Source organism: Bos javanicus, chromosome 5 (assembly GCF_032452875.1).
Source record: "Bos javanicus breed banteng chromosome 5, ARS-OSU_banteng_1.0, whole genome shotgun sequence".
Taxonomy (NCBI): Eukaryota; Metazoa; Chordata; class Mammalia; order Artiodactyla; family Bovidae; genus Bos; species Bos javanicus.
The window spans coordinates 35424381-35436395 of NC_083872.1; the positions used below are offsets into that span (position 1 = coordinate 35424381).

The following is a 12015-nucleotide window of genomic DNA, read 5'->3' on the forward strand; positions in this document are numbered from 1 at the left end:
AACCAACCAAATTAAACCACTAATTATTCAACAGTAGGTTTTAAATCACCCCAAGACAGCAGCTAAATTGGGTTTAGACTTACAATGCGGCTTCTGGTGGCTGGATTGAAGAATGTGTCTCTATCTTGAATGTAAAAGTCATTCATGCGGTTCTTCTCAAACGGGGCAGTGAAAAACTCTTGCTCTGGCTTGATGATACTTTCATCCACTTGGAGGAGTTTGGTAAACCAGTTGAAATTATCAAAGGCTGAGGACCGGGTTTTCAGATCATTGGGTTTCAGAGGCAATTTGATGTGCATTATCTCTGCATAGGTACATAGCACCTCCCATGGGGCATGTACTTTTACAAATACGAGCTTGTCATCCACAAGCTATATTGAAAGAATAAGCATACAAACCAGGAAACCAAATCAACTACTGATATTTTCACAAATTTAAAACAGATTATTCTTATGTTTTAGTTCTTTCATAAAATCACCAATATTTTAGATGAAGAAAAGCAAATGTGTTATTAGTCCAAATTAGTAACTAAACATAAAAACATTATATTGTAGTGTTATTGTAATGACAAGTTTTAAAATTTCTTAGACCAAGGAGAAGGCTGTTTAATTTATTATATATCTGTTCAATGTCATTATGTGATCATTAAAAAGGATTTAAAAGAACTATATTTATTAATATATAAATGCATTTATTATATGATAAAGAGAGAAAAGCAAACTTTAAAACTGTGAAATGATAATTTCCTTTTAAGGGAAAAATGTATATATTTGAGTAAAAGAACATATTTAGAAGGACAAGATTATTTATGGATAAAGTACAGATGATTTTCAATTCCACTATTCTTACGTTTTCTAATTTTTGGGGGGTAAACTATCATTTGTATTATATAAAAATCTTTAAAAAGGTTCTATTCATACATAGATTTATTATTAGATTCTTTGGCTATTAAGAAAGATCCATGGTTTTTATCAGCAACAAACATATACTCTATAGTGCAGATTCTGACTGACTCCCGTCCCAGCCTGCAGTTAAGGCGTGGCTGGGGTTACATGTTTCAAATGCCTTTCCAGCACTCTAAGTGACAGGCTAGTTCCCAGGAGCAACAGTCAGCTGGCGGTTGGAAAGGGTCTGACACTTACGGATCTGGTTGCTTCTAGCTGCAGACCATCACAGATGAGGTTAGATTCATATGCTTGTCTTTTTCTCTGCCAAAAGAAATTGGAAATATGTTAGGCCTTCAGTTTTACCGGGGCGGGGGGTGGGGGTGGGGGGGGGGAACCTATGTGTTTTTTTAATTAAAAAAAAAATCAAACCAATTTGAACTTAATGAAGAGATACATTTGCTCAAAACAGCACAGAAGCAACGGAGGTGCTCTGTCTGTTGGCAGCGTGTGGGCTGAGACTCCTCAGAGGCAATGCTGTGAGAATAACTGGATTCTCCTGCGACTCTGGAGGACCCTTGGTTGTCCTGTAGGTTTCTGGCCACTTGAGGTACATAAAAATCTCCAGCTTTGGCACAATTTCAAAGACTTTTTTTGGCTTATGACAGATTGTATACATAAGTGGAGGTTTTGGAGTCCCGCTCACCCATGGAATATACCAGAGTTAAAGTCCAGATCTGACATTCTAGATTATTATAATTTTGTTTCTACATCAGACATTGAAATAGTTTGGTTTTGGATGTATATATTTCATCTTTACATGCCTTGACCAATTTTAATAAAACAACACACAATTTTGGTAAAAGGTAAGAAATTTTTCTCTTTGTAAGATTGAAATGTTAGTGAAGCTATAAAACACACACCTAAATCTACAAAATGAACTGATAATACATCTGACAATGTTACAGGGCCATTTATATGAACCACATAGTGAAACATATCTCAACTAAGATGTTAAAAACAGAGAGAGTAAAGGAAGAATATATTTCTAAAAAACAAAAACAAAACCACATAAAATATAAACTAGAATTTCCATCTTTAGTAATCACAGGAGGTGAACTGGACCAATTCTCCCACTGAAGACAACTAAAAATGCTGCATTAAAATCAGTTTTTAACTTCAGCAGTTAACAGGATAGAGAGGAATTACTGGGCCAATGTTCTGTATCTAGTGGGTTGGGCAGTCAGGCCACTGTGCCCATGCTTTGCCCGCTGTGGACGGGCAGAGAGGGAGCTCAGCTGCTGTGCCACATACAGCACCTAGAACATAGAAAGCACCTAATAAATTAAAGTGGATGCTGCATGTAAAAAGGTCCAAGGTGAAAAAATACACCTGGCATTTGACTTAATGTGAGTGCCAGTGGAATCCCTAATATATTTTGTGGAAGTATGAGAAACAGAATATTGCTTTATTTTCATATATTTAATAAAGTTATATAGTATTAATACTTACCGTGCCAGACACTGTTCTAAGAGCTTTACAAATATAATACGTTTGTTACACATGAGCACAAAATAGTCACTTAGAGAAAAACATCAAGTGCTATACACAAATAAGCCAAACTTATTATTAGGAAAGGCCAGTGAGATGAGAGCTAGGGGGTGAGATGGGGGTGTGGAGGTACAGCTTTCCCATTGTTCCCAGCAGGTGGCTGCCCCCTCTGCCCGCCTCCCACCCCCTATCTCTGCAGTGTGCTCTGCTAGGATTTTCAGTCTTCTCTACCCCTCATTCACCATCTGTCCACGTCAATTGGGAAGGTGGTTCAGACCCACTCTGCTTGGTACCCAAGCAGTATTTCTTCACCTTAGACTCAAACCCTCATACTTCAATTCCTGCATGGCAGCCCAAGCATTGTTCCAGATGGAGTCTTTCTTTACTATTGTGTAAAAGCATTTCTGATCTTTCCAGTCACACCTGACAGAGTACTCAGCAGGAGTACATGCCCAATACATGTTTGTTGAAAGAATATACTCAACAAACATTAATTTGTTCTACAAACATTTCCTGAGAGCACTCTTCAAAGTGATGAAGATTCAAAGAGGAATCTGAAATGGTCTGCTGCAGAGGATCTACAAAGTCAGCATCCAGGGATCTAGGACTGTGTCCAATACAAAAGGACTGGAACACTCATTCATGGGTCTAAGGCACTGTAATGGACACCCGTCATTCTATATAACCACTCAGCATTTCCACTCCTGCCAGAGCCCCACGTCCCCTACAGCGAATAAAAACAGACACACCTATTCCTTGTCTCCCATGAGTTCAGCTACTGGCAAGTGAGTAGCTATTAAGCAGACCACTTAAGACTCTAATCAGAAGCTGGAGATGCAAAGAAGTCAGGCCAAGCAGAACTCCTCCTGGGGCGGCTGGGAGAATGGGAGCCAGTGACAGCAGTGGCAGAGGTCTCAGCAGGAGCTTTCGGGGAGGACTGCTGGTCAGAAGTGACCAGAAGCAGTTCTGGACCATGGGGAGCAACCTTGCTTTGTCCCAGACCAGCTGTGAAATGGAATTTGGAGCACTGACTCTGGCTGCCTCGTCTCCAGGTTTTGTTTGTCCGAGTCTTCCAATGAATCTGTGAGCTCCCTAATATTCTTTACTAATAGACTCTTTGTTTCTTTGTCTGCTTAAATTAGAGCTAATTTCTGTTACTTGCCAGCAAGAATCCTAATAGGGTAATAACGATGAACTAGGGAAAACCTGTTAGGCTAAAAGCAAAATCACTGTGCGGTATAGGGAGGGGTGTTCTGTGCAGACCGGACACTCTGACTTCCTCTCTTTCTGGGGAGATGCCTCAACCTGAGGTTGTACAAATGGCAACCCAGCTTGTCCCACTAGAGGTCATAAGTAGAATTCAACTGTCTTCTGGAGTCAGGCAGCAATAATTTCAGTTAGGATGTGAAAGCTCAGACTCAAGGCTTTTAGCTCACATGAACAAATGTCCTTCTAGTTAGATGACTAGGTGGTTGTTGTTCAGTCACTCAGCCGTGTCCGACTCTTTGCAACCCCATGGACGGCAGCACTCCAGGCTTCCCTGTTCCTCACAATTTCCCAGAGTTTGCTCTGACTCATGTCCATTGAGTCAATGATGCCATCCAATCACCTCATCCTCTGTCAACCCTTCTCCTCCTGCCCTCAATCTTTCCCAGCTTTTCCAGTGAGTCAGCTCTTCCCATCAGGCAGCTAAAGTACTAGAGCTTCAGCATCAGTCCTTCCAATGAATATTCAGGACTGATTTCCTTTAGGATTGACTGGCTTGATCTCCTTGCAGTCCAAGGGGTTCTCAAGCATCTTCTCTAGCAACACAGTTTCTAGAAGGTTAGGAGAATCAGTTAAAAGGGCAGCTTCTTGGGTGGCTTAATGGGTGTGTGAACAATGAAGTGATGGTAGTAAGAAACCACATACCTGTGTTAACTCATAAAATTCCACAGTTCCCACCAAAAGCATACCGTGATGCACAACTGTCCCCTTCCTGGCCCCCCTCCTCCACTGGGGAGTGGCTCCAAAACTTTGAAGGTGCTCCTTGCATTCGACACTTCACTTCAGGACGCTTCAAGCGCTGTGGTCTCCTTCCTCAGACAAATGCAGCCACTCACAAAAAGTCCTGCATGCCGCCTCTCTTAGGAGGACACCATCTTTCTCCTGGGTATCAGGAGATCACACCTTTTTCCTGTTTTTCCTGAGTTTGCTTCGGCAATACCTTCTCTTTTCAGTCCTTTATCTTCATTGCTCTTATTCAGCAAACAAACACCTTAAATGTTTCTTTTCTTAAAGAATATAAAATCCTCCCTCAGGCCTGGCTGCTCTTTAAAGGGTTATCATTCCTGTCCCTAGGGATGTCTGTCTTTTAATCTTGATATCCTTAGCACTTAGAATGGGCCTAAAGTGGAAGAAACAAGCAACAGATGTCTGATGAAAGAAGGAATGAGTGGATGGTGCATGGATGGCTACCGGTTTTGTGGGAATTGACTGAGGAATGTAGTGTAGCAACCAGGCGCCTCTTTCCTGAGCTCCCCTTCCCCCACAGCGCTCCAAGAACTTTTACTTAGGGGCATTACAGGACATGATGGAGAAAGAGAGATAGAGTTTAATTCTGGAACGTGCTAGCACCAAATAGCTCCAGGGTACCCAGAGCAGGAAGACATCTCTTGATCCCCTGGGAGTCTAAATTACCAGATGACAAAAGGGGGCCAGTTCAGAGAACCTGCAAAGAACTAGCCCCACGAGAGGGCAGTTGCATCATCACGCATACCAAACACAAACTACTCCTGCCTTGGCTGTATCCGCTGCATCAGCCATGACCGTGACAAGCGGCATGGTGCAAACTAGACATGGTTAGATTCCGAGTCAAAATTTAAATCCTGGTCCTGCCATTTGCTAGCTCTGTGACGTTGGGCAAATAAACTCTGCAAGTATCAGTGGCTTCATCTCAAAGGTGGTGTAAGAAATAGCTTCATAAGTATAAAGTGCTCAGCATAAGGCCTGACACATAATAAGCCCATAATAAGACATGTTAACCATTGTTATTTCCTTTCTCTGTCTTCAAATATGCTCAGCCTCCTTTATTCCTTAAAAAAAAAAAAAAAAGTCCCCTCTACCTTGTAAGCCTCAGAGGCTCACCTCTTTTATCTAATGTCAAACACCATAACAAAAACAAGCAACCCTAATCATTTAGCTTCCACAGTGTACACCCAGTGACAGCTTAATCCCTTCCACGGGATACCAATGACATTATTTTACCAGAACTCCAGGAACTGGATCTTAAATCTGAGTCATTTAGCTCACTCTCCTCTTGACTCTATACACTATATTGTCCCAGTCCTCAGGTTACCTTCTTTGATATATAATGGATGTATATATCCTTCTGGACTTCCCTGGTGGCTCAGTCGGTAAAAGTGTCTGCCTACGATGCGGGAGACCCAGGTTCGATCCCTGGGTCAGGAAGATCCCCCTGGAGAAGGAAATGGCAACCCACTCCGGTACTTTTGCCTGGAAAATCTCATGAATGGACGGAGAAGCCTGGTAGGCTACAGTCCATGGGGTCACAAAAAGTCAAACACAACTTAGTGACTTCACTTTCATATATCCTTTTCATTCTCTGAAGAAAGAATTAATACTGTTAAAATGGTCATACTACTTAAAGTAGTATGACAGATTGAATGCACTCTCTATCAAAATACCCATGATATTTTTCACAGAACAAATAATTCTGAAATTTATATGGAAGCACAAATGACCCAGAGTCGCCAAAGCAATCCTGGGAGAAAAGAACAAGACTGGAGGTATAACCCTTCTAGACTTCAAACTATACTACAAAACTAAACTAATCAAAAAAAAAAAAAAAAAAGCAAGGTATTGGCTCAGAAACAGACACACAGATCAATGGAACAGAATAGACAGCCCAGAAATAAACCCACTCGTTTATGGTCAATTAATTTATGATAAAGGAGGAAGAAATATACAATGGAGAAGAGAGTGTCTTCAATAAGTGGTGCTGGAGAAGCTGGACAGCTACATGCAAAACAATGAAATCAGAACATTCCTTCATACCATATATAAAAATAAAAACTTAAAATGGTTTAAAGACTAATTTAAAGCCCTAAGTGTAAGATATGACATCATAAAACTCCTAGAAGAAAATACAAGCAAAACATTCTCAGACATAAATTATAGCAATATTTTCTTAGCTAAGTCTCCCAAGGAAAAAGAAATAAAAGCAAAAATAAACAAATAGGACCTAATCCAACTTAAACATTTCTGAACAGCAAAGGACACCATCAATGAAAGGAAAAGACAATGAAAAGAAAATGAGAAGAGAGATTTGCAAATTATGAGGCCAAAAAGGGGCTAATAACCAAAATATGTAAACAGCTCACATAACTCAATATATTAAAAAGAAATGCTGATTTTAAAATGGGCAGACATTTTTGCAAAAAAGAAGACATACAGATGACTAACAGGCACATGAAAAGATGCTCAACACCATTAATTATTAGACAAATGCAAATCAAAACCATAAGGAGAAGGTCTCCCTGGTGGTTCAGTTCCACGTTCCCAATGGAGGGGGCTCCACGTTCAATCTAAGGCTCCACATTCCCAATGGAGGGAGCTCAGGTTCAATCCCTGGTCGGGGAACTCGATCCCACATGCCACAACTAAGAGGCTGCATGCCACGACTAAAGATCCTGCATGCCACAACAAAGACTGAAGATCCCACATGCCATAACTAAGAGCTGGCACAGCCAAATAAATAAATAAAAATATTTTTAAAAAACACAATGATATATTGCCTCACAGCTATAAGAGTGACTAATATTAAAAAGTCAACAAATAACAAATGCTGTCAAGAATGTGGAGAAAAGGAAATTCCTGTACACTGATGATTGGAATGTAAACTGGTACAGCCACTGGTGAAGCCAGTATGGAGTTTCCTCAAAAAACTAAACTACAATTACCATGTTATCCAACAATTCCACTCCTGGGTATATACTGGAAAGAACAAAAACTCAAATTTGAAAAGATACATGCATTCCAATGTTCATAGCAGTACTATATACAAGAGCCAAGATGTGGACACAATCCAGTGATTGTCTTAAGAAGATGTGATACACACACACTTGTGAGCTCAGGTACACACATACACACACACACACACACACACACACAGTGGAATGCTACTCAGCTGTAAAAAGAATGACATATTTCCATTTGCAACAACATGGATAGACCCAGAGATTATTAGGCGTAGTGAAATAAGTCAAAGACAACTGCCACATAATACCGTTTATACGAGGAATCTAAACTATAAGTGAATACATATACAAAACAAACTATTTATTCACAAACTGTTGAATGTTTTAGTTGTTTCTAATTTTTCATAATTATGAAAATTCTTGTAGAATAAGTTTTGTGTATCCTCAGAATAAAGTCCTAGATGCAGAATTGTTGAAAAGTGCATACAACTTAAACTTCTTTAATAGATATTGCTGTACTGCCACTGAGAAAAAGTTATACTATAGCCTATGCAATTTTAGTTCTTATTTGGTTCTTTACAAAGACCTTGTAAGATATTTACCTGATATCTCTTGATAACTGGCAGATCTTGGAGTTGGTTTATAATGCCCTCTGTTTTATTACTAACTATAAATACTTAAATAGTTGAACCAAGGAAAGGGCATTTTTATTTGCTTAAACATGTTAATATATCACCTTGGTGTTACTTTAATAAGACAGTTCTTGTTATTTCCCTTTGGCATGGCAGTTCACAAAGAACTAGTGGAATATTTTAAAAATTGATCAAACCAGTTTTCTTGGTTTGTCAGGTTGCTAAAGTAAATTAGCATATGTGCTATATTTGTCAAACAGGAATACATCAGGAAAAGACTGCTTACTTAAGAAAAGATTGCTTAAATCTATTTAATATGAGATCATCAGCTTTACTGCAGTGTAGAATTTACACTTGGATAAGTAACCGTGTTCCTGACATTTAAAAAAAATTAGGGTAGAGCTGTCTTCCATGTTAAAAATGAAAGAAAATTAATATTGCATATTGAATGACATACTCATTTCTTAATAAATATTTGCTGAATAAATGAGTATCTGAGGCCACAAGGTTTTTAACTAAAAATTATCTATGTACCTTATTGGAAACCTTACAGGTAAGAATCTAAACCTATGTTTATAGTCTATGGTGTGTATTCGGCAGCACAAAATGATTAAACCAGACTGACTGGCTCTGAAAAAAGCCCAGTCATATGCGAGATTATGTTGTAAGTTCCTCTGTCTCTAGGAGAGTAAATTCCCTGGCACTGTAACCTGGATCTCTCTCTTTCTTTTCAACCTACTTCTAGCAAAGCCAAAGAGACTATAATCACTGAGGATCTACGGACATCACAAAAAGAGGCACATGATTCTGCTACTGTCAGTGGAGAATGGTACTTGGGGTTCAAAGTAGAGAAGGACAAGAGCACTTATCCCACCCCAGAAACTGAAATTTTATTCATACCTCTTATGGGAGGTTAATAAAGCTGTCAGAGAAATAAAGAATAAAGCAATCAAAATCACAAAGGACAGACTGGCATAATTAAGGCAGCTTTCTGTCCCCTAAGCACCTGAGATTGCACATCTCATTTGGCTTAATAAAGTCATTGTTGGGAAGGACTTGCTTGTGAATTATACAGTAATAATACTGATTTTAAACACCAATTTCTACCATTTCCTTTATGTTGCTCTGCTTTATTGCATAAAAAGCAGGGGTTGCAATGTCTAAGAAGATTGCTAAATACACTCTGATGATAATATATCAGCATAAATCAGTTGAGATTAATGAAATAGATTTATTTCAAATATTCTTCCAGCTTTGTCAGGCAAAATACTGACGATGCTGTCACTGTACTTCTCAACTTGCCAATCTTTGTTACGCCTATGGAGTTGGGTAAGAAGTAAACCAAAGGGACTTAATTTGTGCAAAAATATTTCTTTCTAATTACTCAAAGTGCTTCTTACTTGGTAAGGTCTGGTAAGCAGGAATACATTATTTAATTGGGACTTAAATTCACGTGTTGTTGATAAAACATTGAATGTTAGTGGACTGATTTAGGTGACATATGTTCATAAGGAGATAGAAAACAGACAAGCGTCCTAAATGACAAGCATAGAAAGGAAGTGAATATGTAGCTGAAGCTTATTTCCAACTTTTCTTTTTAAATTAGCATTTTTGGTGTAATTATGAAAATAAATAAATGGTAACTTAGAAATTTTCCAAGAAGGAAAAAACAAAAATCACCTGTTATCAATCCACTGCTAGGATAACTCGGAGAAGGCGATGGCACCCCACTCCAGTACTCTTGCCTGGAAAACCCCATGGACAGAGGAGCCTGGAAGGCTGCAGTCCATGGGATCGCTGAGGGTCGGATACGACTAAGTGACTTCACTTTCACTTTTCACTTTCATGCATTGGAGAAGGCAATGGCAACCCACTCCAGTGTTCTTGCCTGGAGAATCCCGGGGACGGGGGAGCCTGGTGGGCTGCCATCTATGGGGTCGCACAGAGTCGGACACGACTGAAGTGACTTAGCAGCAGCAGCAGCTAGGATAACTACTGTAAACACTTCAGGGCAGTGTTTTCTACCTGCTTCTATGAACAGCCTGAAGCGCCCTAGTTACAATGCAGATTCTAGGGCCTCTCTTCTCTACATGTTGGCTCAGTACATACAGGACAGGCCTGGATAATCTAGTTTTAACATGCAAAGCAGACTATTCTTATCATCAGGCAAATTTAAGAAATACTATTTTCTTTTTTCCCCCAAACTTTAAACTTTTTATTGTGCATTGAGGTTTAGCCCATTAACAATGTTGTGGTAGTTTTGGGTGAACAGTGAAGGAACTCAGCCATACATATACATGTATCCATTCTCTCCCAAACCCCATCCCATCCAGGCTGGCATGTAACGATGAACAGAGTTCCATGTGCTATACAATAGGTCCTCGCTGGTCATCCATTTTAACACAGCAGTGTGTATGTGGCCTTCCCAAAGTCCCTAACTATCCCTTCCCTCCCAGCAACCGTAAGTTGTTTAGGAAATACTATTGTCTTAGAGCATATCTTTTCTGTGCACATAAGCAAGCACTTCTTTTATGATTATTTATTTTCTTCATGCCTGTTCTGTTTGAGAATTTGGTATAGTTGATGTTGCCCAGCTCTTTACCCTTTTACAGAAAATGAGGCACAAGTACCTGTTTGTCCAGGGCAAATGACAGCTTTTTCATTCAGAACTAACTCAGAAGGACTAATCTGGAAAAGGATTTTTCTCTTCTCCACCTCTTTCTGAGATGAAGTAGAATAAACAGATTTTACTTTTTAGAATTTCACTGTCCTCTGCATTTGTCTGTTTTTAAGGATTAGACCCAAGGACACATCCCATTTTGGAAATACGAAGCAAGATTTGGATTCACTTCTCCTGTGCTGAGTACACAAAAATAAAACCAAATATGCTTATACCAGCAACACATCTTGTAGTTGTAATTTGAAACTGCTGATTCTAATTTAATTTATTCCTTTTAACCTACAATCTTAGTTTAAGCAAGTGGAGTGTAAAGGAAGGAGATAAAAATATAAAGAACTTCCTGCTTTAGTTTAAAATATTAAGGAGTTAAAGCCAAACCTGATTTCATATCCAAAAACAAAAGACAGAACATCTACCAAAAGTTATCTGAGGAGGTGAAACCACCCAACAGGAGTTGTCACCGGCATTTAACCCAGCATAATATTTTTCATGGACTATTTGTGGCAAAAATGTCATTTTTAGGAAATTTTTTATACTATTCTGATTCTTCATAATCCCCTTCTGCCATCCCTTTATTTCTTCAATTTGGAGAATACAAGTCGATGTTAAGTTGACTCAATCACACCTTCTCCTTTAGGAGACTCCATGGGATAAATTTCTTTCTGGGGGATATTAGACCAGAAAGATTATATTTCTTTTGAACAACCAGTTTGGTTTTTATTGTGCTGAAACTTTAAACCATGGTATTGATAACATCCTCTATTTTCTTTGGCTACTAGGAAACTCAAGAGGCAAATTTGCAGCTGAACTCTAATTTCTGAATAGGACTTTATGGTTAATGATAAGTCATTTTGCTTATTACTTTGATACATAGCTTCATTTGATTTTTCTGGCTTTTACATTTTTGTTACCATGATTAGTTCAGTTCAGTCACCCAGTTGTGTCCGACTTTTTGTAACCCCATGGACTGCAGCACGCCAGGCTTCCCTGTCCATCACCAACTCCCGGAGTTTACTCAAACTCATGTCCATCGAGTCAGTGATGTTATCCAGCCATCTCATCCTCTCTTGTTCCCTTCTCCTCCTGCCTTTAATCTTACCCAACATCAGGGTCTTTTCAAATGAGTCTGTTCTTTGCATCAGGTGGCCAAAGTATTGGGAGTTTAAGCTTCAGCATCAGTCCTTCCAATGAATATTTAGGACTGATTTCCTTTAGGATTGACTGGTTGGATCTCCTTGCAGTCCAAGGGACTCTAAAGAGTCTTCTCCAATACCACAGTTCAAAGCATC

At 39.2% G+C, this 12015-nt stretch overlaps 1 protein-coding gene and 1 non-coding gene across 4 annotated transcripts in view; one reads left to right on the forward strand and one right to left on the reverse strand.

Annotated features, from left to right (window-relative positions):
- The window catches only part of ANO6 (anoctamin 6), a 236144-nt gene that overhangs the window by 76316 nt on the left and 147813 nt on the right, over positions 1-12015 (reverse strand). For all 3 annotated transcript variants that reach the window (XM_061416383.1, XM_061416382.1, XM_061416384.1), the window contains 2 exons: positions 1143-1208; positions 84-371 (listed from right to left, as the gene is read on the reverse strand). In XM_061416383.1, coding sequence (XP_061272367.1) covers positions 84-371; positions 1143-1208 — 354 coding nt within the window. The remainder of the gene's footprint in view (positions 1-83; positions 372-1142; positions 1209-12015) is intronic.
- Positions 5813-5886, forward strand: TRNAR-ACG (transfer RNA arginine (anticodon ACG)). Its single transcript has one exon. It is a non-coding gene; the product is annotated as a tRNA-Arg (tRNA).